This window comes from Euwallacea fornicatus, chromosome 34 (assembly GCF_040115645.1).
Source record: "Euwallacea fornicatus isolate EFF26 chromosome 34, ASM4011564v1, whole genome shotgun sequence".
NCBI lineage: Eukaryota > Metazoa > Arthropoda > Insecta > Coleoptera > Curculionidae > Euwallacea > Euwallacea fornicatus.
Window position 1 is genome coordinate 1,126,104 of NC_089574.1, and position 24,075 is coordinate 1,150,178.

At 37.9% G+C, this 24,075-nt stretch overlaps 1 protein-coding gene across 4 annotated transcripts in view; it reads right to left on the reverse strand.

The window, feature by feature from the left end:
• The window catches only part of nemy (no extended memory), a 74,221-nt gene that overhangs the window by 38,028 nt on the left and 12,118 nt on the right, over positions 1 to 24,075 (reverse strand). For 3 of the 4 annotated variants that reach the window (XM_066299789.1, XM_066299787.1, XM_066299788.1), the window contains exon 2: positions 23,318 to 23,582. In XM_066299789.1, coding sequence (XP_066155886.1) covers positions 23,318 to 23,493 — 176 coding nt within the window. In that variant the 5' untranslated portion in view covers positions 23,494 to 23,582. Of the gene's footprint in view, positions 1 to 14,089; positions 14,453 to 23,317; positions 23,583 to 24,075 lie in introns of those variants that run through there. The other variant, XM_066299792.1, reaches the window with a different exon arrangement.

A 24,075-nucleotide genomic window follows, 5' to 3' on the forward strand; every position in this document is an offset into this window, starting at 1 on the left:
GAAGTGAGAAAAACACCTCAGTAGCAGATAAAGGAGAGGCAAAATCAACTTTAAATCCTTTATGATGACGAAGTTGGTGAGCGAACCAAAGACCAAAGAGACACTGTTGAAGAAGAAAAAAATGTAATAGAACATACAATAGTAAAGGTGGGAAACTGAAGTCCCGGAATTAGATCCTCAGGAGTCCCTTTCGCTCCAAAAACTAGACGAGTTCTCACCATAGAGCCCCTTCTCCTGTCTCCAACTTAAATTAAAAATCCTGTTTGGAACGAAACATACGGGAGGAGAAAGGGTAACCAAGAAAGCAATATAATAAAGTTTGTTGCAAAAGCAAATGCCTTTCGGTGGGAGGTAGAGCTACGGCTGATAATGACATGAGAATGATAGAAATGGCAAAAGTGCAGCTGACTTAGAAAATGGCGGAGATGAAGACGATAAACAAGTACATGTGAAAGAAACACGATAATTAATACAGGAACCATTTAGGCGGGAGATTAATGGGATATACAACAGAAATGGTATGTCCATACAGGTAATGTTCCCGAATAGGTTTGCAAGAGATGCAGTGGTGAAGGCACGAGCATAATATGAAAACAAGAAAACAAAGAAAACTATAAAAGAGAAATGAGTGAAGACAGTAATACATTTGGGCAAAAGAGGGTGCGAAAAAAGAAAATTAGGGCAACTGGGTGAGGAAATGATGAAATAGGAAACAAGGACGGAAGGAAAAAGAGCTAATAGAGATATTTTAGGTAGAGGAACTTCTGGATAAAACTTTGTTACAAGAAAACCATAATTGTTTTTTCGGTTGGCGGGAACAGTAAGATAAAGAAGAAAATGAGCGAAAAGGAACAACACAAATCAAATGGTTATAGAGAAGAGCGAATGCTGAAGAGATAGAGCCGGGGGAGAACTGAGCAGGCGATCGAATTAAATTGGAGGAATTCAGAAAAAATGACAAAAGTGCCTGAATTAGATACGAAATTGAGCAGCGAATTAGAGTGATGACCACGTGGAGGGGAAGAGAGGAAGCATGTATGGTAGATGCAGGAAAGTGAAGAGAACAGAATTACAAATACCATTTGATATTGACGATAAGAAAACAATTTACTTAATTAAATCTAGGAGGGAGAGAGAGATGGTGCGAGAACAGAGAAGGAAAATGGTGATAATACGAGAGAAAAAGAAAAGACTAAATTGAGACCCTAAAACAATGTAAGAAACGATAAGCGAACAATGCTGCGATTTTTATTTTAAATGAATGTTATTGGATTAAGTCCCCTTCGGGGCCATTTCAAGACAAAATTAGAAGTATCCGGACACATAGAGACTTAAATTGGCAGTGAAGCCTAAACGTAATACCATTTTCGACCCAAATTCATCGAGCTTCTACTAAAAACTGCCCTCCATTCCTGTCCCAGTTATGCCACCGCTAATTAACAAAGGCCGGGCCCTGCGCTACATTTGCTTTGCCAGTGTAATAACGTTGACAAACTGTTGAGCAAATATTTAAGTGCGTTAAACCTCGAAAGTGGGCTTTATTAATCCGACCTGACCTTTACAGCTGATCTTAGATACTTAGAAAATCAACACGTAAAATTCAATTCCTAATGTGAGAGAAGCTAAATCTCATTCTGAAGTGATTGCATGGGTTGACGTGAAATCCATGTTGGTTTCGGCTGTTAGGTGTAGATCCTTGAAGGTGCAATGACCAGGAGATTTAACTCCTCGAGAGTCATTCGAAAAAGGAAGTCAGTCAGTTTTTGCTTAAAGACAATCATCATTGTGGAATCGATTACATATTTACTTGCGGTGAAGTACACAAGCGCTTAGCATGCACTGGTCAGTTCCCGATAATAATTGCACTACCTGATGTACTAATTACAAATGAGTCATGAATGAGAAAATTAACTTAGTCACATCCTGTTTAATGCGTGCATTCATCGCTCATACATCGGATGAATGTGGAGCGAGTTCCAGAATGAATGCAATTAAAAGCTAATTGATGTAAATATTGTAGTTGCGCAAATCGGAAGGTTTTCGTTGCTTTAGAGGATTTAATAGTTGATCAGGAAGATCAGGCCCTTCTCGAAAGCTGACCGTGCAGCCCACAGATTCCCGTCCGACCAACGAGGTGAAACGGTCTAAGGCGCGGACCTACCAGTTGAACACGATTGATCGCAAGTAAATAATAGAGAGAGGAGTGAAGAAGAGGGGAGATGGGGAAAATCTTTCTGCTCATACTATCTAGAAGAACCTCAGGAAAAAATGACACACCGTCGAGGAGGAGACCATTTCATAAAGGTCAAAACGGAATAGTAGGAGCAGCAAAAGAGAAGAAAAGAAAAGACGTCCTCTAACTGACAATAGTAATATGCATCCCCTTCGAGGAGGGGGGGGGGGGGGAGAAGACAGTTCAAGGGAAAGTGGGGGGGTTCTCTTTCTCTCTTCCATTTCTCCAAAGTTTTTAATGGACAGAGAAGGAAGAGACACCCGAGTCCCGCACCCGGTCAACAGACACAGGCCCCATAGCATCTATCATATTAGGCCCTTCCGGGGCTGGTGGGGATGGGCTTACTTTTCGAAGATTTTATTCTCGCGATAAAAAAGCCCTTCTCAAGAGGTTAATAAATAAAGGTCGAAAATGTTAACAAAGAATCTGAGAGGTTATTTATGTGTACACTGTTTTATAGGTAGTTAATGTTAATCTAAATATTGAAGAAATTAGTCATCAAGGCAGGTTCGTACAAAAAATAGGTCAGAGATAAAGCATGCATTGTGATAACTGCAGTGGTTTAAAATGTTGGTAAATGGTCCAAGTCCAAACCTACCATCATTAAAACTCTATACCGGGCGATTCTAGAAAAATAGGACAAGTAAAATATCTCGAAATCGAGAAGATCTACGTTTTCATTTTCTGGGGCTCAACTTTTTATGCTTTCAATTTTTCACCTTCACCTGTCTTTTGGAGTCCACTTCGTATTTTAAATTTTCAAACGGGACACCCATTTTTTTTTTTTTTTTTTTAACTAAAAAAAATTTTTATGCTTGAAACATTTCTGCTAGAACTTATAAAATTCATAATAATATTAGACACAAAATAAGCTTTCAAGTCGACAGTGGTACAAGTTCAATTTCATAAAATTTTTGTTAAAATAGAGAAATTCAAATCCAAATTCTAGCCTCAAATACACGTGTTTAGTTTCGTTAAATTTCTCGTATCGTTTCTCGTATTAAGAAACTGTAATGTACCCTTACGCTACGCCTGTGCTACGCCTACGTTATGCGCTCTTGTCGAGACATCACACCGGAAATCCTAAAAAGTACCACAGAATCTTTTCAAAGCAGAATTTTCAAGTGTCGTGAACAGCACAGGCACCATTTCAAACATTTGTTCGAATGATTTTTTTTATGATAAAGTAAAATTTACCACAAAACAAACAAAATTGCTCAAATACCTTAATAAAGTTTAATGACGCGTTTATTTTATATCCAGTTTTATTATGAATTTTATCATTTTCAGCAAAAAAAGTGTTAATATAAAACATATTTATTATCAACAGAGAATGCGAACCTCCGGAAAAAAAAATTGGGTGTTCCATGTGAAAGGACGAAGTTATTCTCAAAAGACAGGTGAAGGTGACCTTGAAAGAAAATTTGACAGCGTAAGAAGTTAAATTTCCGAAAATAAAAAAGGCTTTATTCGCAAAATTTTTTTTAGGTCTTTCCGATTTCAAGATATTTGCTTGTCCCATTTACCTGTTAGGAGGTCTATCATCGTATCAATAAATATATCCATGCTTCACATTCGTTCCTCTTTTATTAATACATATTTTCATACCTTTTCAGTATATTTAACCACTGGACGGTTCATCAGGTGTCTAAATGTTTTTTGCTGGTTGTTTTGTGTAGCCTATGTTGATAGCTATATATATAACACATCTTTATTTCTCAAGAAAAAGGCTATCGACCACTGGGTCTTTCTGCCCGTGATTTTATAAGTTCATTCTAGGTATACACAGTGACCTCAGCAACAGTAGAAAGACAAAAAAAAAGGTAATTATACCGTAAACGGTTTTCGCTCCGATCGTTCCGATTTTTTAATTTGTTATTCTAAAGGTCATTTTTGAACAACTTTTCTAAAGGGACAAGGGCGCGCAAATGCCTCTTTCACACTTTTTTTTAGGTTGAACGTTTTTCCGAATCCAACTGTCTTACGGGGTCGTGGAGCGAATAGGGGTGCTGGGTGGGGTAAGGTGAGGTAAGGTAAGGTAACACATTTCCATTTTTCATTCATTATTTCTCTATTGAAATTGCAAAGTTACATCCACCTCAGTAAGGAAATTTATTTCATTTAGTTCAGGTTAGTTCAGGTTAGTTCGGATCACCTCAGTAAAGGAAATTTATTTCATTTAGTTTCAATTCTTATCAAGCAATATGTTTTTCATTTACTTATTTTGATCAGAATTTATATTTTTTTCAATTGCGATTGCAATTAAAATAAAATTGTAAAATTTTTGTGTATCTTTCTTGCGCAGGTGCCACGCTAGTATTTTAGTCGATTAAGTGAAGTGTCTTTCGGGATTCATGGAGTGAATTGGAGCACTGAGTGAGGTAATTATCAACAACGTTTCAGATCTTTAAAGCAACAACAAAATATTACATACCCATAGTGAAGCAGTTTACCCCACCCAGCACCCCTATTCGCTCCACGATCCCGTAAAACCGTTTACGGTACTGTCACCAAAAAAAAACCCCTATATTCCATAGTGCTCTTGCAGGGAATTGGTTGATAGCTAATTTCTACTAATTTCTAATAAATATGCTTATGACTTTCATAAACCGGATATACTTTTTAAATGCTTAAACACATATAATTTTAATTTAAAAGGGACATTTAATGCATCACTTTGGACCTTGAAATTTTTCACCCCTATAAAGCTACCCCTACTAATTTTTTTAATTTCAAATGGAAAGGTACTCGTTGTGGAATATCAAACGAAAAGTAATTCGACAAGATTGGGTGGCACCAAGAAGGGCGCCGACTTCCTAAGGGTGGTTCTGTCCCCATTTAAACTACCATTACTGCTCAGTGAAAAAAATGAAGAACAGTGCGCGACCTGCAAAACATTAGCGAGATATTAAAATCCAAGAAATTTGATATTCATATGCAACGTTAGCTGCAGAATCGGTTTTACACACAATGCTTGATAGAATTCCAACGCAAGATTTAGCCTGCACCCGAAAGGGCAGGTTCTTCGCCTCCTCAGGTGCCACGAAAGCTGTATGACCAGAAAGCAGCGTAATATCGAACACCCATCTCAATATCGTTGATAAGGATAAAAAACAGAGGGGTCCGAACACCTTTTGGGGCACCTTGCAGGACGCCATGTTCGATATCCCTGATCCCTGCAAAGTAGTCGCTGATCGTGTGTTGCTGCCTGTGTTCCGAACACAAATTCGAAAACTTGAAACTATTTTTAGAAAAATTGTGCCAAGATAAAGAAATTCCGCACTTTTAGTGGAGAACTCCGTGAATTTTTCCACTGCCGAACCGTAAAGTTAACCAATTCACCCAATGTTCCATGCTTTTGGTCCCATCGACTTCCTCTTTATTCCTGATTGAAAATGTGACCTTCAAGTTCTTGTACAGCAATAATTCATGCGAAATTGAAATTCTTAAAATTGTTTTAAATGCAACAATTTAATAAAAATAGTTATTTTACCGTTAGTTTACGTTATCATGGTCGTTCGGTTCATAATCATCGTAAGGTCAACAAAAACGGAATAAAATACCGCAGATATTGCATTGAAATTCAATATCCAATTGTTGGCATTCACACACCTTAGATGGATTATACTGCGTGATTGTTTTAATATAAAGAAGTACAAATGTTTACGAGATCTCAATGCGAGGTACCACCACACGTACAGAGTACACCGCTCACAACTTTACATCCGACTTAGTTTCAACTGCAATAAAAATAGTAGAATTTGCCCCAAGACTTCTATTTCATTTTCGATGGAGACATACACTGACTTTCAAAAAAACCGCAACACCAAGAAGAACACATCGTACACGTTTGAAATTCTGGCATCACGTGGGGTTGGGTAATAGATAAGAACGATCAAAATATCAAAAGAAAATTATCGTGAATAAGTGAAAAAATTTAATAATAATTTAATAATGGGTGGTATCTCCTCTCAAATTACTATATTCCTGTGAGCGACGTGGCGTGCTTAAAATTAAATTGTCAACATCTTCCTGTGGTATTGTACCCCAGGCAATCTGCACCTGCTCGCGAAGTTCATCTATGGTCTCTGGAGGCTGCGAGCTAAACGTTGAAGTCTCCGACCCATTATATCCCATGCATGCTCTATTGGGGACGAATCTGGAGACCGAGCTGGCCAAGGCAAAATATCCAAATTTTCAGCTTCCAAATACCTCAAAGTATCGTTGGCTACATGTGGTCGGGCATTATCCTTGTTGAAATGCGCTTGCAGGATGGTCGTGCATGTATGGTACAAGAACCGGTTCTAAGACACTATTAATGTATCTCTGAGCATTTAATCTGTCATAAATGAAAACAAGAGGAGACCGACTACCATACTGGATGGCACCCCAAACCATGACACCTGGTGTTAAACCTGAATAACGCCTTTCCGAAAAGTCCAAATTTAATCGCTCTCCTCTGCGCCTTCTAACACGTAACCGTCCATCAGATCGCCATAAACAAAATCGGCTCTCATCACTGAACACGATTCTTCTCCACTCATCCACCCATTGCACTCTCAGACGACACCACTCCAGTCGGGCCACCCTGTGGTTCCGTGATAATGGAAGCCGTCGCATAGGACGATATGAATTCAGTCCAAAACTTCGAATTCTGCGATACATGGTACTAAGGGAGACCCTTCGATTTAGGGTGGCTACCCAGTGAGCACCAAGAGACGGAATTGTTTCAAACGGGGCGCCTGTCGCTGAACGACGAAGTCGCCGGTCTTCGCATTGGTCCGTCATTCTTGGGCGGCCACTACCACGATGACGATTTACTGACCCTTCGTTAGACCAATCTCTCCAAGCTCTTAGCACTGTTGATGCGTTTCACTCCAATCTACGTGCAATTTCGCGGAAAGGTAAACCTGCCTCATGCACACCAACAATTCTTCCCCTTTCAAAGGGAGTTAACTGCATTTTGGCGTACACGAGGCATTTTGCACTACCACACATTCAATATGGTACTAACAATAGTACCTTTGTCGTTATCCGCCTGTAAAAAAATTTGCAAAAAGAACGATCGTCACAGATAAAAAAGTAAAGAAAAACTTCATATCGCATTAAAATACGAACTTGAAATTTTTATCACTTTTTTCTCTTTTCAAGTCTAAAATCATACCAAAATTTCAAATACATACAATGCGTTCCTCTTGGTGTTGCGGTTTTTTTGAAAGTCAGTGTACTTTAGCGTTAAGTGCAAATTCACTAAACACAACTCCCTCCGCGTGGGTGAAATCGATTTCAAAATGTCAAATGACACTATAGGTCTAGTGATATCTCGCTTGAAAGGGTTTTTTGATACTGATTGTCTGCATTTTTTTTTCAATTTTGGACACATTGAAATCGACTTAATATACGTTGAAATCAATTGAAATTTTTGGAGTTTTCCTTTCAAATTGAATTACTGCTGAAAAATCTGAAAAATTTGTGAAGCCGGATATAAAGTTGACAAATTGGAAGCGAGAAAGTTGTACACATAGTCATTGCACTTTTCCCCAACCTGTACCTGATTTGAAATATGCGGATTACGTTGATTTTTTACTAAACGGGTGATCTAAAATTGCAAAAAAAAAGATGTTGACGATCGCAATTCAAAGTCCTTTCAAATGAGGTGTTACTCGACCTACAGTGCCATTTGAGGTTTCAAAGTTGAATGCGCTTGCGCGAAAAGGGTTGTGTCACGTAATTCGTGATTAACCCTAAAATGTGTCCCTTTCGAAAACAAACGTGTCGCGGCAATTTTTAATGTTTTAATCATAGCTCCGAACAAACTGGGTGTGAAGTTTTCAACAGGACACCTCGTTCATACGTGTATTCTACCACACGTTTCATACCTTCTTACGTTATTGTGACTACACGCGTGCATGACTTTGAATATGTATCGTGCCATGTCGTTAGAATTAAAGATTGATTGTTGTTTTTCTATCATAAATCCTGGATGCTGCTTGCTTCCAAACACTGCTACGTTCAAACAAATAAAACAATAATTTAATCCAGGCACTTGTGTTAATGACAGATATATTTGCACATGGTTGATTGGAGTTTCTTTAACCACATGTGAGCAAGCTGTAGGTTTTATTGCACAGACGCTGCGAACGTTCTGTACGATACTTATAAACATTGAACCTCGTTTTAGCAGTACATACCTTCATTGCAGTAGACGTTAGATAAAAAAACAGCGATTTCTAATTTGCGTTATTTTGGAACCACCCTGTATTATATCTCACTTCCCTCGAAGCGTGAGGACTGGATTCCGTTAATTTTTGTTCTTCCAACTAGCTGTATCTGAGGGCTCTGGGAAAAGGCTGATTTGGCAGATCTTTAGGCAGGGGAGTCTTTAAGATTGTCGATAGATATTGGGCGACACCCGCTAGCAAATCATACTCTTTCAAAACCACTTAGGTAAAGCTAGGTAGAAACATAAGAACTCGAACCCAGTAGACAGCCTTATATTAATGGTTGCACCAGGGCAACACGAAGGCCTCCCTAACCTACCCCTCCGTTAATAAATGATAGAAGTGCGGCACGAGCAACATTGATTAAAGTGCGCCACTCTGTACTGAAATTTTGCTTTTTTCCGCAAATTCTCAAGGTTGAGAACAAAAATGCCTAATTAGTTGGACTCCAGTGACGTACTTAGATTTGCCGATTTTCACTTAAAAAGAAAATATAACGAAATAAATGTTTGTTCAATGTCCTTGCAAATTAAGTACAAGTAAAGTTGCTCAAATAGATCTGGATCAAGTTGGTTTTTCGCTGTTTTCAACCACAAATTACATTAATAATTTATAACGAATATTGGTAATTTTGTTGGAGACACATCCTGGCACGCCTTTTGATGTTTTCAAAGGCTGCAACCAGCACGGCAGGGGTTGTTGCATTGGAGAATGGCTCCTCGCCATCCTTCCAAAGAATTTAAACGATTTTTGTACACGCCATTCTTCAGATAACCGAACAAAAAATAGTCGATTGACATCAAATCAGGAGATCGTGCAGGCCACACATTTTTACTAATGATTATCTCCATAAAATTGCTCTAGAAACGTTTCAGACGTTCAACCGAATATGAGTGAAAAACGATCTGTACGGATGTGATTAATGACCGTTGTTTGACAATGGATGAAAGAAGTTTTAATAAACTTTCAGTGATATGTCCACCATTTCGATGAAGCGGAGACTTCTATCATTAGTGCTCGCTCTGGACCTTCGTACCCTGATGCGCCTGCTGAAAACATTGATGGAATTGTCAATTGTTCTTTAATTTCACCTATCCAGAATTCCTAATCCCAGCTATAGTTAGAGGCGAATCTGTATTCTTTCACACATAGAGTCAAATTTTATTATGCGATCTCTTCCTCAAGGAACTTTATTCGGAATTCAAAAAGTTGGAGCCTTTCCACAGTTGATCCTTCCCGATCACAATATGTATTTAACTGCATTTTCTTTAGTTTTTGGTTCGTTTTGAGTCAGAAGCCAATATCCACGCGATGATACCCTTTTATCGTCAATCAATAAGCTCGTTGGATATATAGAAAAGTTTTATTGGCACGACTAAAATAACCCGCCAAGTGCGAGTAAAATGTATTCATTATAGACCTGAGAAACGCCCGTTTTCAGCTAACTATCCCCTCACTGTTTATGCGATACACAGAGATTTTAAAATAACACGTTACGTAAATAGCCCTAGATCGCGTACGCGCATTTTTACGCAGATTTAACGAGCTTGGGATTCATTCAGAAATCTCCATTATGAAGTACCCAACAGTTTTTCATTAACGTTTTGATTTGGTTATTTTAACGCTAATGAAATGTGCCTACAATTTATGCGGGGTGACTTAAGCAAAGTGAGCTCCATGGAGACTATGGAACACTGTAAGAGATACGAGATGATCCAAACTGAAAAAAAAAAAACGCGTTTTTGTTCCCTTCGGAAAATGCCCTAAAATTACCATTATCGAGGGGGGGTTGACAGAATACGAGCAAAAAACAGGAAAATTACGATTCCCGAAAATCGCAAATCATGAATGACCCGTTTGGGCGCAACACAACGCTCAATAACTGATGGACAAACGAGAATCGAACTGCGTTCTTAGAATTTCTCCAGGACTTGCAGATTTCGACCAATCACACCCAGCATTGTTACTTCCCATGGCCGCCATGTTGGATTTTGGTGGCGTCGCCTAGCCAATAAAAAAGTGCTTTAACCACGTGACATTATAGTCGTCGTGACGAAGGTGCCCTTGGACCTGTCAAAACAAACAAAAGCATCATTTCACCTCAGCGGGCTTGGAAACAAGTGCTCGAGAACTGGTAAGCCAAAGTTAAGAGATAAGGTGACATTGGAAGAGCGATTGAATGCCCCTTAAAATTATTGTATAACGCGATACCACTTAAGATTTCTTAGGTGAGTCGTTCCCGCTGAGAGGTTAAACCTGGCAAAATGGTCGCAGTAAAGAAAGGTGACCCCATTGAATTCAAGTTGACCGGTCCGAGCGTTTTTGCCTCTTCCACATGGTAAGACTGAAAACTTCCGGGGAAAGTTTTCGGTCGGCCACCTTGTAGGTTATAACAATTTTTAACGCAAAGCTTAGGTAAATTTATAGTTAAGAACTAACGAATTTCTAAAATTTTTGCAATGCCTGCACCGACAGAGCGATGTTTTTTCCTCGTCGGTAATTACATAACTTACACTTTTCTTATTGTGAGCAGTCTAGAGTAACCTTACCGCCAAGTTTCACTATCAACAATAATTATCGCTATAATAGGTAATTGTAATATGTATGCAAACTTTCATTTGCGGCACAAATACCCGAGCTAATTGGTTATGCTTAAAATATGCAGGTCAATTTATATAAAATAATAGTTAACCATTTTCATAACTGCCCAAGTTAATCCATATACGGCATGTGCATGGAGACACTCTTCAATATGTTCACATTATTAAAATGCTAACCAGTTATAAAAACTGGCTATAGAATGTCGTTTAATTATGTTCTAAATAGCCTTAGTATAGATGTCGAAAACCGGAACTGATTTGAATGTCGATTTGGAAGAAACTACACAATAACCAACCCGTATTTCATGTATCACACAACTGATTGTGTGTCAATGATCGTTCTGCAGCGACACTTCCTACGACGCCTCACTTCCTCGAGGAGCAGTCTGCACTGGCCAGCACGGTCGCCAGATATGACCCCTTGCAACTGTTTTCTATCGGGCTACCTAAAATCACTTGTTTGCAGCAATCGTGCCAGGACCTCGGTTCACCCGAAGAACTTCTCAAGCTTTTGCCAATATACTGGAAAGAATCAAACTTCCGAGCTTGATCGATGCAAAGCTTTGAGAATAATAGATCCCGTACGGCATGCTTTGTAACATTTTTAAAACTGTCTAAACATGAGATTTAAATGCTCAAATAATTAAATGTACAGGGCGATTCGGAAGTCGGAGTTGTCCTTTCACCAGCAGACAAGGTTTCAAAAAATAAGATTTTTGTCCCTTGGCGCTTCCTTGAAACATCAGCATCAGCGGAGATACAGGGTGTCAAAGTTTTTTTTTTTTTAATTTAAATTTATTAATAATTGTCAAACAACTTGAGATACTTAAACAAAACTGTGTAGGTGTCAATAGGCATGTGGGAGGGAAATTCTTCAGTAAATAAAATTATTTTTGAGTTTACCAGTGACGCGCGGATAAAAAAGTTGTTTAATATTTTTGAAAAAAATGGTTTGCCACTGGTTTTTCTAAAAATAAAAATTATTGGTTAAAAAATTTTGATTTTAACTTTCATATTTTTTCAAAGTAAGTTTGGTCCTTATTTAGAAATTAATCCAAAACTCAAAAATTGTTTAAACTTGTTTTCTGGTAGAAATAATCGAAGTGATAGTTCCAAGTCGATTTGACTATCACTGACACCTACAAAATGTTGTCTACTTATCTCTAGTGGTTTGGAAATTATTAATAAATTAAAATTTTTTAAATAAAACTTTGGCACCCTGTATCTGCGTTGACGTTGATAATTCGAAAAAGCGCCAAAATAAAAAATCTTACCTTTTGAAGCCCTATTCGCTGGCGAAAGGGTAACTCGAACTTTGAAATCACCCTGTACATCCGCCTTACTTTCCTTTAACTGAATTTCTAAATAAGCAAATTACGCAGTCCTACTCTGTATAATACAATATCCGACATCTAATTCCTTTTTGCAGTTAATGTTTGCACGGGAGTTGCCACTTTGAAGCCCTCGTAACTCCAAATCTCCCTTTTATGAACTCAAAAGGGTAAGTAAAAAAACCTTGTGCGTCTGATTGAAATTACAAACTAGTTTTTGCCACAAAATGGCCAATACTCTGTAAGAAGTCGAACAAATCAGAAATCGTAGTTCTATTCTGATATTAAAAAAAAAAAGATATTTGCTATAAATACTAATTTAATTGCTCGAAAATCTCGTTAAAAGTCTTCTTATTAATATTACCTTCATATAAAGATGCCAGCTTACATACAATATTGATAAATAACGGAGAAATGAAATCTATGTCGAAACGAAAGCGAAGATCAGTTTACTGGTTTCAACAGTAAATGGACGAAAGCTTTATTTCATGACGACAACGCACCAGCGCACATTTCCCTCATCGCTATGGCCAAAATCAATCAACTTGGTTTCGAACGTCTTCCTCGTCCATCGTATTCGCCAGATTTAGCCCCCACAGATTATTTTCTATTTCCAAACTTGAAAAGTGATTTGCCAGTAATGAAGAGGAGTCTGAGGTTGATGGCTGATTTGAAACCTTCGAAGCTTCTTACTGTAAACAGGGTATGGATATCGCTGGGAAAAGGGTGTCAACCTCAAAGTAAACTATACTGAGAAATAATATAATATTTCCCATTTTTTTTTCTTTAAGTGTTAGATCGCATACTTCTGGGACTGTCGTTGTCTAGAACCAAGAGTAAAACGATTAAGTGCAATTATTGGTGCCATTAGTTACCCTTCTTAATGCATTTCTAATTACCCAGATGGCGTATTAATTCTTCTTTTAGTAGTTGAGTATTGAGATAAAAGAGCATTAGGTCATACAAGGATGGTAGCAGTGGGTAAGAGCTTGGGTGAAATATTTTGCAAAAGTTATAATATTGGCTTCCTTGACCCGAAAAAGTCGCCTTCATCTGGTATTATCTAATCGTGCAGACCCTAAAGAGCAACTTACGCTCACAATTTGAGCCAAAAACTTGAGAAATTTTGGAAGCAACAACAGATGAATTGAAATAAAAATAAACCTCATCACCCTTCATTGCCTTAACAAAGCATTTCTCGAATATAATTTGGCAAACTAGTGTTGTTACTATACGAAGAATACGTGGTTAAAGCCCTGCTACATACAATCCGGACGTCCTATACTTGAATTTTGTAACTGTGTCATTTCAACTCATTGTGTCCGTTTCTGCGTAAATGACCAAAAGTTCACACTATATCTTGTGGAAAACAAATCTTTTATTTATTTACTCTTAGAAAATCAATCTCCCGTGGGGAAATAATAATGACAATACTTCATCTTACTTCTGGCGCGTGCGACAAAGTGCGTTTTTCCGCACGCTATTAGAGAAATGAGCGTTTTGGTCATAACAGTGCTGATTTGCACGCGGAAAAGCGTACTTTCCCGTCCATAAACATAAAAGCCCTTCCAGTAACTGTACGCTCATATTCGTGTCTTTTCACCACAATCACTCGTGAGACCTTATTTCAATGCCGCGTATAAATGGAAGCCAAAGAGAAAATGTCGCTACAGGCCAGCCACTCTCTTCAACAAATCAACTTACGATGAATGCATCTTGCTCTTCGCCATCTTGTTCCGGTCCTAACGACTTTTCACTGAAGAATCCTGATGGATTCAGACACCAAATTTACACTCGGACACGCACAAACGTAAACCAACAGGTAGGACGAAAAACTTAACACTCGCGCTCCAAAAAAACCAAACAAAAGGCGACGAGCTGTGGGTCACAGAACGTACTCGCTTACGTAGTACTGACGGTCGTACTGCCGTTCAATGCGGACTCGGAACAGGTACAGCTGGGCCGCGAATGGAGCACAATTTAATAGAATGGATTTTATGATGGCGCGCGATCTCTGACGCTCCGACGATGCTAAAGAAAGAAAGCGGACATGTACATGGAACGGTAAAGAATGCGACATGGTATGGTATCATGGATGACTATATGGCATATTGCCGTAAGTAGGTGATGATTATCTCCCCCTATGTTGTCTAGTTGCGCGTGCATATGGTCAGTTTCATGGCATGGTAGCGTGTGTTCAATGGGGAGGTTACTTTTTTTTTGTTTGTATCTTCCGCGATGTTTTACCCCCATCTCAAACAAAAAACCACTCTACAAGTAAGGGGGCGTGGGGCTGAGGTGGTATATTTTCGACTTCAGCGAGCAAATCTGAAGAGTTGTCAAAAAACGAACTTGACTGCCGAATAGCTTGATCGCTGAGCTACAATTTCACCGCAGGCCATTTTGCTGTAGCTCGTAGTGCTGCTGAGCAGCGGCCGGTAAAGTAAAAAACTTGTTTTGTCTTTACCTCTCTAGCGGGGTAAACCTTTTTTAATGCCCCAGATGAAAGAACTGGCAAAGAAAAACATATTTTTAGTGATTTTGAATAATTAAAACATATTTATTCAGAGTTTTTGGAATGATTGACGTGTGCGCGCAAAATTTCATAATTAATTTTAAAGTGTTTTGTCGCTTTGAATATCGAATCGCCGCATTTTACTGCCTTAATGGCTTTGGATAAAGCTTTTTTTATCGATTAGTAGCGTTTTTTGTCTATAAATATGCATCATTACGTTGAATAATTGAAAAAAAATTAGCGGCTATCTTCGTCCCACAATCGCATGTCATTCATTTTCAATGATTTTCGCGAAAAAACAGATGTTTTAGTGGAAAACAACTATCGTAAAACGTGTTTTTCCTTTGAACCAACTCACTTTATTAAATTTACAATACAGATCGTGCGCAGAAAAAGAAACGATTAATATCATCGAAATCTTATAAGCGCAATTTACACACGCCAATCTCGGCAATTAAGAAAACTTTACTGTGTTAATGGCGCCATCTTTTGTCTAGCCGTTCAGCTGTCAAATTGAATTGCTATCTTTGACCCACTTTCCCCTACTACGTGTGCTAGTGTTGACTGTTGAGACCTCGAAAGGCTATAGCCAAGAGGGCCTACACTGCGAAAAAAATCTTTGCACGTAACTGTTACTTAAATACCGCGATGTTAGCTGTGCTTGAACGAGAGGTCAATCTCGTCTATATAAGAACAAACTAAACTTTAACAAATATCACTTAAAGTAATTATCAACACAAATAATGAAATGTTAAACAAGGCAAGTTAAATGCCAAAAATCGTTCCTCAATGAGTGAGAAGATGGATTTTAGAATGTTTAAATTTTTGCTCCTTTTTTCTTTTCAAGGTTCCAGTGACAGGTTAGTGGGGCTTATGGGGGGCGCCGGTCTACGGAGGCCGACCAGGAAGGTAGGAGTGATTAACAATTCCGTCCAGTGCGCCATCCCGACCGTATGGTAACAAATGTTATTTTTTCGAGCCTTCGGCAAAATTAATTGGTTTTAACTGACAATATTGTGCAATTTCACTACTCCAACAACACATTAGTGACCGTTGCGAGTGTGTAAGGCTTTATTTAAAAAAATAAATGAAAGACTGCGTAATCCGCCTTTACTCCTTAGAGCATGCAGTATACGCTAAATCAATGACGTGACATTTTCCGTCATTCAGTAACTTTCTGATTTTACGCCTTTAATTTTTTTATACATATTGTTTCCAGATGCTTTACGCCCCTGTGTTTACGGAATTAAAATGCCTGCCGTGCAAATTTTAGGGAGCCGTTCTAGTGCTTGATATACGAAAAATCATTACTTTCATGATCATAATGTTTTCAGATCAAGAAATTTTCCAAAAATTCTCTCATTAATACTTTTTTTGTCCCCTAGAAAAACAATACGTGCAGTAAGCCTATGATTTTTGGTATGCTAAATGCAGAATTTGCACGTTGTAAAGCGCACTTACAGCACCACGCTCTAAAGATCTTTGACCCAGCAAAACGAATTGGGCAATGCATATTAGAAAATCACGATATAGACGTTCATAAAAACAAATACTGTGAAGAATACTGAAGTTGCGTATGAGAATTTTTATGAATATAAATTTGCAGTTAAAGTTCAAAGTACCTTAATGATTCTTCAAATATTTCAATAATTCTGCCAAAGTCCGTTTATACGGACCCAGTGCATCGCACTAAACCACTCAATTATATCATATTCGTCACTGGTTTAATTAACTACCTAGTCTTAATTTTGAGTATCCATATAAACTGACTTAGGATACGTTTTTCAAGCTCCGGGTAACTTTGCCGGTAAGATAATTTTTAGAAAGACCATGAACTCGCAGTAGGGTATTCGTAAATCCTTCCATTTGCATGAAAAATGATTCTGCTGCTTAAGTTGCCAAGAATTTGGGAAACGAAAATTACTGAACTAGAGGCGACTGTAACAGGAGCGTAGCCCTACTGAAAATGGATCACTAAACCAATGATGAACGTCTATTTTCATGTTAATAGCAGCTTTATGATACAGCTGAATTTGGTCCAACATCAATAACGGGCCGTAAAATTTTGAAGCACCGCATTAAATTAACTTTTTCAAGCGATCGAAAATTGCCTCGTTAGAAAAATCGAGAATGATTTTAACTCTCGAGAATGCAATAAATAGATATCCGAGACCACGACTTTCCTTAGCATGGAATTGGCGATAAACTCCTGCAAAAACATCTACGGGTGTTTAAAAGGAAACTGTACCAAACGATCTCAAATTTCCAATATTTTGAACACTTCTTAAGGTCCTTCCAGTGAACTAGTTGAAGTGGATGAGACACTAATTCACGGTGACCAAATCTTAGGAAGAGATGTTACCATAACCCTTTTTTTGTGCCTGAGGAGGTGGAAATCTTCAAAAAGACACCCGGCCGCTCCGGGTCGGGTAGTGTGGGATTCGAGCCTATGCTCGCCTACCCACTAAAACCACCCCCTCTCTTCTTATGGCCCGGTATCGCCTGGTAGGCATTCCTTCGGGGCAACCATAACCCTTAATAATGCCTTATATGCGCCTATTATGACACTAATTTATGATACTTTTTCTATCAAAAAATTTCTTTGCTTTTCTTGCCGGTAACTGTTTGCCACAGTCATCTCTTTTGGAGATATCACGGGGTTGTTCCCATATTGTTTACTTAGGCACTTACTTCGTGTATTTCAAAATGACGACTTTAGACATCGAGGACTGAGCGTTACGTATTTGGCAAAGTGTTTAATCATGCCTGAATTGAAATTTTACTATTAGTCCAAGCAAAGCAAGTGGGTGCTACTGAATTAGTGCTTTAAAGCGGGACGCCTATGGCGAGGCTTCGTGAACCTGGCGGTGACCTCTAGGAGCAGAACTTAAAACTTCTGTTGCATGTTAAAAACGATATTTGTATTCGTAAGTATTGTATCCGATGGGTGTTTGTACCCAGCATTTGTAACACAACTAGCATATATATTGAATCTTAGGTACGTAGTATTCCGATTCGTGCATGAATCGCTTGTTAAAAAAAGTTATATGTATGTTTATTTTAATGTAATGTTTGCTCACTGATCGCGACATCTAAACTCGAGTGGCTTAATTAACATTAAATGTGGTGTAGTTTCCTTCTTGCTTGGGTGTAAAGATTAAGTGTCCTACTGTTAGATGGCACGACCAGTATTACTATTTTAAATTTGCAAATATAGATTGCATTTAATAATACAGAGGGTGATCAAAAAAGTGCAAGAGCAAAAATCCAGGAAATTCATCCAACCTCAATCCAAATTTGAACATGCATAAATAAAGGTTTATTAATGAATGTTTCTCCATTACTGGTGTTAAAATGCCTCTTATTGGGGGTTTTGAAAGGCTGTAAAGTACATTTTTGTGCCATTTTTTTTTGATAACGGGTGATTAACAATTAAATAATGAACCGCGTATAATTCACTATTTACATAGCGAGCTAACTGGTCGCAATGTCATCGTCACCCATTCCTGCATTATTTATGGTTGTCATGGAAATGAAGAGCAAATGAAACACCTACGTTAATGATATAATTGTCCTTTTACATTTCGGATTTTATTTGTGCGTATTTTGGGCCAGTTTATTGCAGTTTTAAAAAATCGAGTAAAATTTAGAAATGGCAAAACTTGTATATACATACATCAAAATTGCGAAATACATAGGGCCCTCACATATTAAATTTTCAATGCTGCATGCTTCTGTATTTGAACGTGACGTTTGGGCCATAATAATGTACTTCACAACCTTGGTGCGTAATATACCGTAATATTCGGTTTGATTATCAAGGGCTCTTTATGATACCGACATGCTGTTTGCGAACAAGTCTCATTATACTCCTAGTACTATAAAGCGCGTGAATTTGCAATCCCATCAAAATAAAATGTATAATACTGGGATTTCTGTGAAACTAACAAAAACTAAATATTGGCGGGCACACATAAATTTTTTTTAACTGCTGTTTTTATGACTTTAACATTATACAATTGCTACAGATCCATATCAATAACCGCTTGTTCAACGTCGCTTTTAATTGAATTAAATATTTGACACTCCAATTTAGGTGCCATAAACGTATACCGTGAAGCCTAGAAAATTTAGTTGATCCATCTAGAATAGGTGGTTATGACATGAATTATTAAGGTGACTTTCAACATTCTAGATTCTCCTTTGTGGCTTCGCCAACTCCTCCAAGTTTAGTTTACCTCCGATTTTACCTCAATTCTTCACTAAACTTGCATCACGGATTAGAACAAAACGTGGGGGTCGACGTTGTTCCACGGTCGGAAACAAGTCATTATGCACTTGAATGAGGAAGAACGACGTGATATGCTAATGATTGGGCAATGCGCATTGCGGCTTAGGTAGGTACCATTCAACACCAATTCAAAGAGAATGGCAAGTCATAATTAGGTATTTAGTCACAGATCAACAGCACCCATTTCTAGAACGCAATTTAACACTTTACCTAAAGAAAGAAATTACTGAAGAAATATATATTGTTTTGGGAATATGAGGGTTCCTGCTTATGAGAAAAGGAAATACTAGTGATATTATATTCTAGGAGTGGTGCTTTGAATTTGTCATGGCCAGGGCTGCCGATTGCCACAAACACAACGTTTCTTTAGTGATCGATTAGATGAACCAATGAAGTTATGTATTTACTGTAATGGACATAAATACTTTCTAACTATTATATTTAAATAGATTTATATGGTTTTTTCATCGTTTACTCACGTTTCACTAGAAATTTATTTAAATTTCCTATGTTAGATAATATCTGAGATTATTTGAAACACTCATCAGGAGATAGCCACCTGTCGTTCATTCGGAACAGACCGCAAGCAGTTCTTATTGTGTAACCAGCAATTACACCGGAAAATTCAGACATGAGGAGGCCCCTAAGTAGTTCCACACTTCTATTATGTCGATTAATAACATAACTACATATTACGTTGTTTAATGTAAATTTCGAATAAATTTCGACCTGATTTTTCTTGCCTATTATATAAAATTCCTTCTCTCTGGACCTTTTTAATAATAATATACAGGGTGTTTCCTAACTACGTGTAAAAAATTTAAAGGCGTAATCCTCGACTGATTTTGAGTCAAAAATGTCTAATAAACATATGTCCGCAAATGCCTCGTTTCCAAGATACAGGGTGTTGACTGAAAGACGTTGAAAAAGGTTTTAAAGGTTTCTAAAGGTTTGGTGGTATTTACTAATTTGTTTATTGTTAGTTTTTTTTGCTACTTCCACTACTATAAACAAGATAGTCAGTGTAGTTTTGGTGTTTTACTCTCTAAAGTGAAAGAATTTAGTTCTGTGTCCCAAAAATCAGATTATACCTCAGTTTTGAAAATTTTTCAAATGCCTAATTACACCAATCAAGAAATGGCCAATATGGTTTTTACTTACGACCTTGCTGATGGTGAGTGTTTGGCAGCGAGGCGCATTGACATGGAAAGGTTTCCAAACCACCAAGCTCCCAACCACCAAACCTTTAAAAACCTCTTTTAACGTCTTTGTGATAAAGGATCTCTTATGAAAACTCCAGGAGGAGGAAAGCCAATAACACGTCGAACACCAGAAGTGGAGGAAGAAATCTTAAGACGTATTGAAGAAAACCCCGGAACCCCCGGAATTGTCTTTTCTTAAATTCAAACACCCAAATTGAGTCATTTTGGAAATAAAATCTCTTTCTTGTCACATTTCAACACCCTGTATCTTGGAAACAAGGCATTTGCGGACATATGTTTATTAGACATTTTTGACTCAAAATCAGTCGAGGATTACGCCTTTAAATTTTTTACAAGTAGTTAGGAAACACCTTGTATAAGTTCCACCTATAATCATGAGATTCATACTAATTAATATAATTAAAAATGTGTATCAATGAAGTATACGTTGCGAGTTTAAGAGTAAATCCACTGGCAGTTATTCCATTAATTCCGGTTATGGAGAAATAGAGTTGGAAAAAGATTCCTCTAAAATGAAGGGCCGGTAGCGTGTCGCTTGTCATAATGATTTATAACTGAACAAACAAATCGCTCTGAAGTTTGAGGATTATTTGTGAACCGAAGCATTTTTGGATATATGAGGGACGATGATTGTTGACGAGGCATAGTGATTATCACCTGTTTAGAGCGCTAGACATAGTGAACGAGGCGAAAACTGCTCGGACAGCAGCACTTTGGAAACAGCCATGAAATCTTCTTTTCCATCCAAACCAGCTGATTTTTATGGAGAGATGAATTCGAAACTTCCAATCGCAATGGGAAAAAGCTTTTGAAAAGTGAAGGTGATTATTTCGATGAATAATTAATATTTAAAATATTTGTTTATTTTATTCTTTCCTTTAAAAAAAACGACAGGATTTTTTACGGTGGTAAGCAGAGTTTGTGATTACTGTGGGGGAACCCCATATCAAATGCCATGTCAATTTAGAAACCTTGAATTTATGAATTTACCAATTTTTATACATAAATTTTTTTTTTACCTCATTACTGACCCAAAAATATTCTATGTATGTACCAGTAAATTGCTTATTGTCGGTTAAAAAACTAAAAGCATACAAAATGCTGTTCCACCATCCAATCAGTGAAAGTGCTCACAACATTCTTTGTGACGTCACAGCCGCATAATTATCAAATTTAATCTATAAATATGGATACCATAAGCATTCAACAACAAACAGGCCCTAAAAGAACGTTCGATATTGAATTCATATTTTTAGTCTGTCTACCTGCCAAGTGACTGGCATAAGATGCCCAGCCTATCCTGGTATCCAAATATTCCTCAAGGAACTTGGCCACTTCCAGATTCACAATGTCAGTATGCCTCCCAGTTCTTTCACATTTTATGAGGGTCAAATTATCAGTCATTTTCAAAGAGAATCAATATACCTCCACAAGGGAAAACATGAAGTATCACGAATATTGGACGTTGTGCCCTATTCTGGATTATAGTCCTGACTGAAAGGTTGCTTGAAGACATGTGAGGCCAAGGATACCTCGTACCTGAACCACTTTACCAGTATAATATACTGGTAACAATTGTCTGCAAACATAATTTCCAACTATTTTGATTACACCGCAATTGTAAATAGAGTGATAACGACAATCCCTTAGCTAAAATCATATTTTTGAAGTTATGATGGCATGAACAAAAAGGACACCTGGGAGACGGTACCCGATTTTATCATATTGTCTCCCTCTCTGACCGGTACAACTTGGAACCACCAGATAAGGAGAGATAACTGATTTGGTCTGTCCAGTTTCAAGGAGCAATCATGTCAGCGTTTTCGTGCTCTGTCTCACTTACGGTGACCAGGTGACCACTTATCTTCAGAGCTATCTCTCTATTAAGTAGAACATCCCTTCTAAGAGGCGCTAAAGCACATCACAGTGGAATGTGCGGAATGTGGATATAACCGGTTCTTGGGAACGCCTTCGTCCTTGACCTCAATCTGGCACTTACAACGGAACGCCTTCAAGGTCGCTATAACCGGTTCGGATTGGAATTTGCGTTTCGGTTCTTCGTAGTGTCATTTTCTTTTGTTTACTAAAGTGACGCAGGCGCTTAAATGTCAAAGGGACTTTACAAACTGTTTAAAAATAGTTTTTCAATTAACCGAAAATGACGTGAAACCGTAAATCACTGGAATCAGCTTAAACGAGGCCACGTGGTGAGCTCATAAAATGGAGTTGTTCCAAAGCTCTAAAGAATGTTTTCCACTTCAAGAAATAATTACAAAGTAATCAAATATTAACCAACCGATAGGTTCGACTCCAATAATTACCATGAAATTTTCAATGCAAATCACCCCAAAACATGATGGTGGAAGGAAAAAGAGGAAAGTTTGTGTGGGAATAATTTATGAATTACTATTAGAGTACATGCGGGTGAACGTCCCCTTAATCCAGCTCTATTTTCTCCCCAAACATAAAAACGTAATACTGGTTAAATATACACATTGACAGTTGGGGCTGATATATTGATAACGCAATAAAGGAAATTACCGAATGTAGTCGGAAGAGTGACTCAGCTGAAACCTACCACAAATACTATTTCGATTGCTATAGGAAGGGATTTTCCGTTCGAAAGGTTCCCTAGTTTTCTATTTATTAATGTATTTGTGCTATCGTTAGTGTATTAGAGAATCGACGGAATTCACACAAAATGAATTTTTTATATTCGATTGCAAGGAAGTATACGTTTCCACATGCGAACCTGGCATTGGAAGTTACACTCTCTGCGCTTTCATACGGAATTCAATACTAAAGAATATTTTTTCTGCACTAGAGCGCACCTTCCGATGCATCACTTTTTACACTTGTAGCAAATAATTGCTTTCCCAAAGAGATTACCGACAAAAACTTACCCTTCAGCTTGAGCCTCTTTTTCCTTCTCCTCCTGGATGTTTACAGTGGTAGGTGGTGGGGGTAAATCTTCTAGTGGTACGTTGTCCTCGGGAGGGGTGGGGGGAGTCTTGTCGAATTCCGCGATGGGCGCCTGCGCGTTTTGCTCCGGCATGGGCGAAACGGAATTGCTTTCCATTTTTGTCACGGTACCACCCAGTTTTACGATAGTTTATTTTTTTTTGGAGTATTAAACGCACTTTTCACTCAGCACCTTACAAGAAGAGCCTGGAACAAATAAGAGATATTTACCCGTCCTGTGTATAGAAAAAATATTTTTTGCCGACAAGACAATTTTGACGATTTTTAAGTTGGAATTTAATTTTGAGCTTAAAACCCCTTTGGTTTAATCCCTCAAAACAATAATGCACCAGCTAGAAATTCGCACACTATCACGGTACATTAAAACTCACGATTTAATCTTCTGGTCTGTTTCGATTCCGTCGTTTATACAGAAATTATCTTACAAAATTACCACGAGTTTGAAAAGTCGGCCCTTAGGTATGTTAAATTATTCTGATACTGTAACTGCTATTACACATTATTCTTAAGAAAATGTAGGAAAACGTCCGGGTGTCCCGAAGCAGTGTATAGGGTGACTCGAGAGGATCGTGCCAAACTTCAGGAGCGTGTTGTACATGAAAAATAAATGTAAAAAAACTCAAATGTTGTTATCCGATTTTCGTTTGTTTACAAGTTATAGAGTAAATAAAATTAAAAC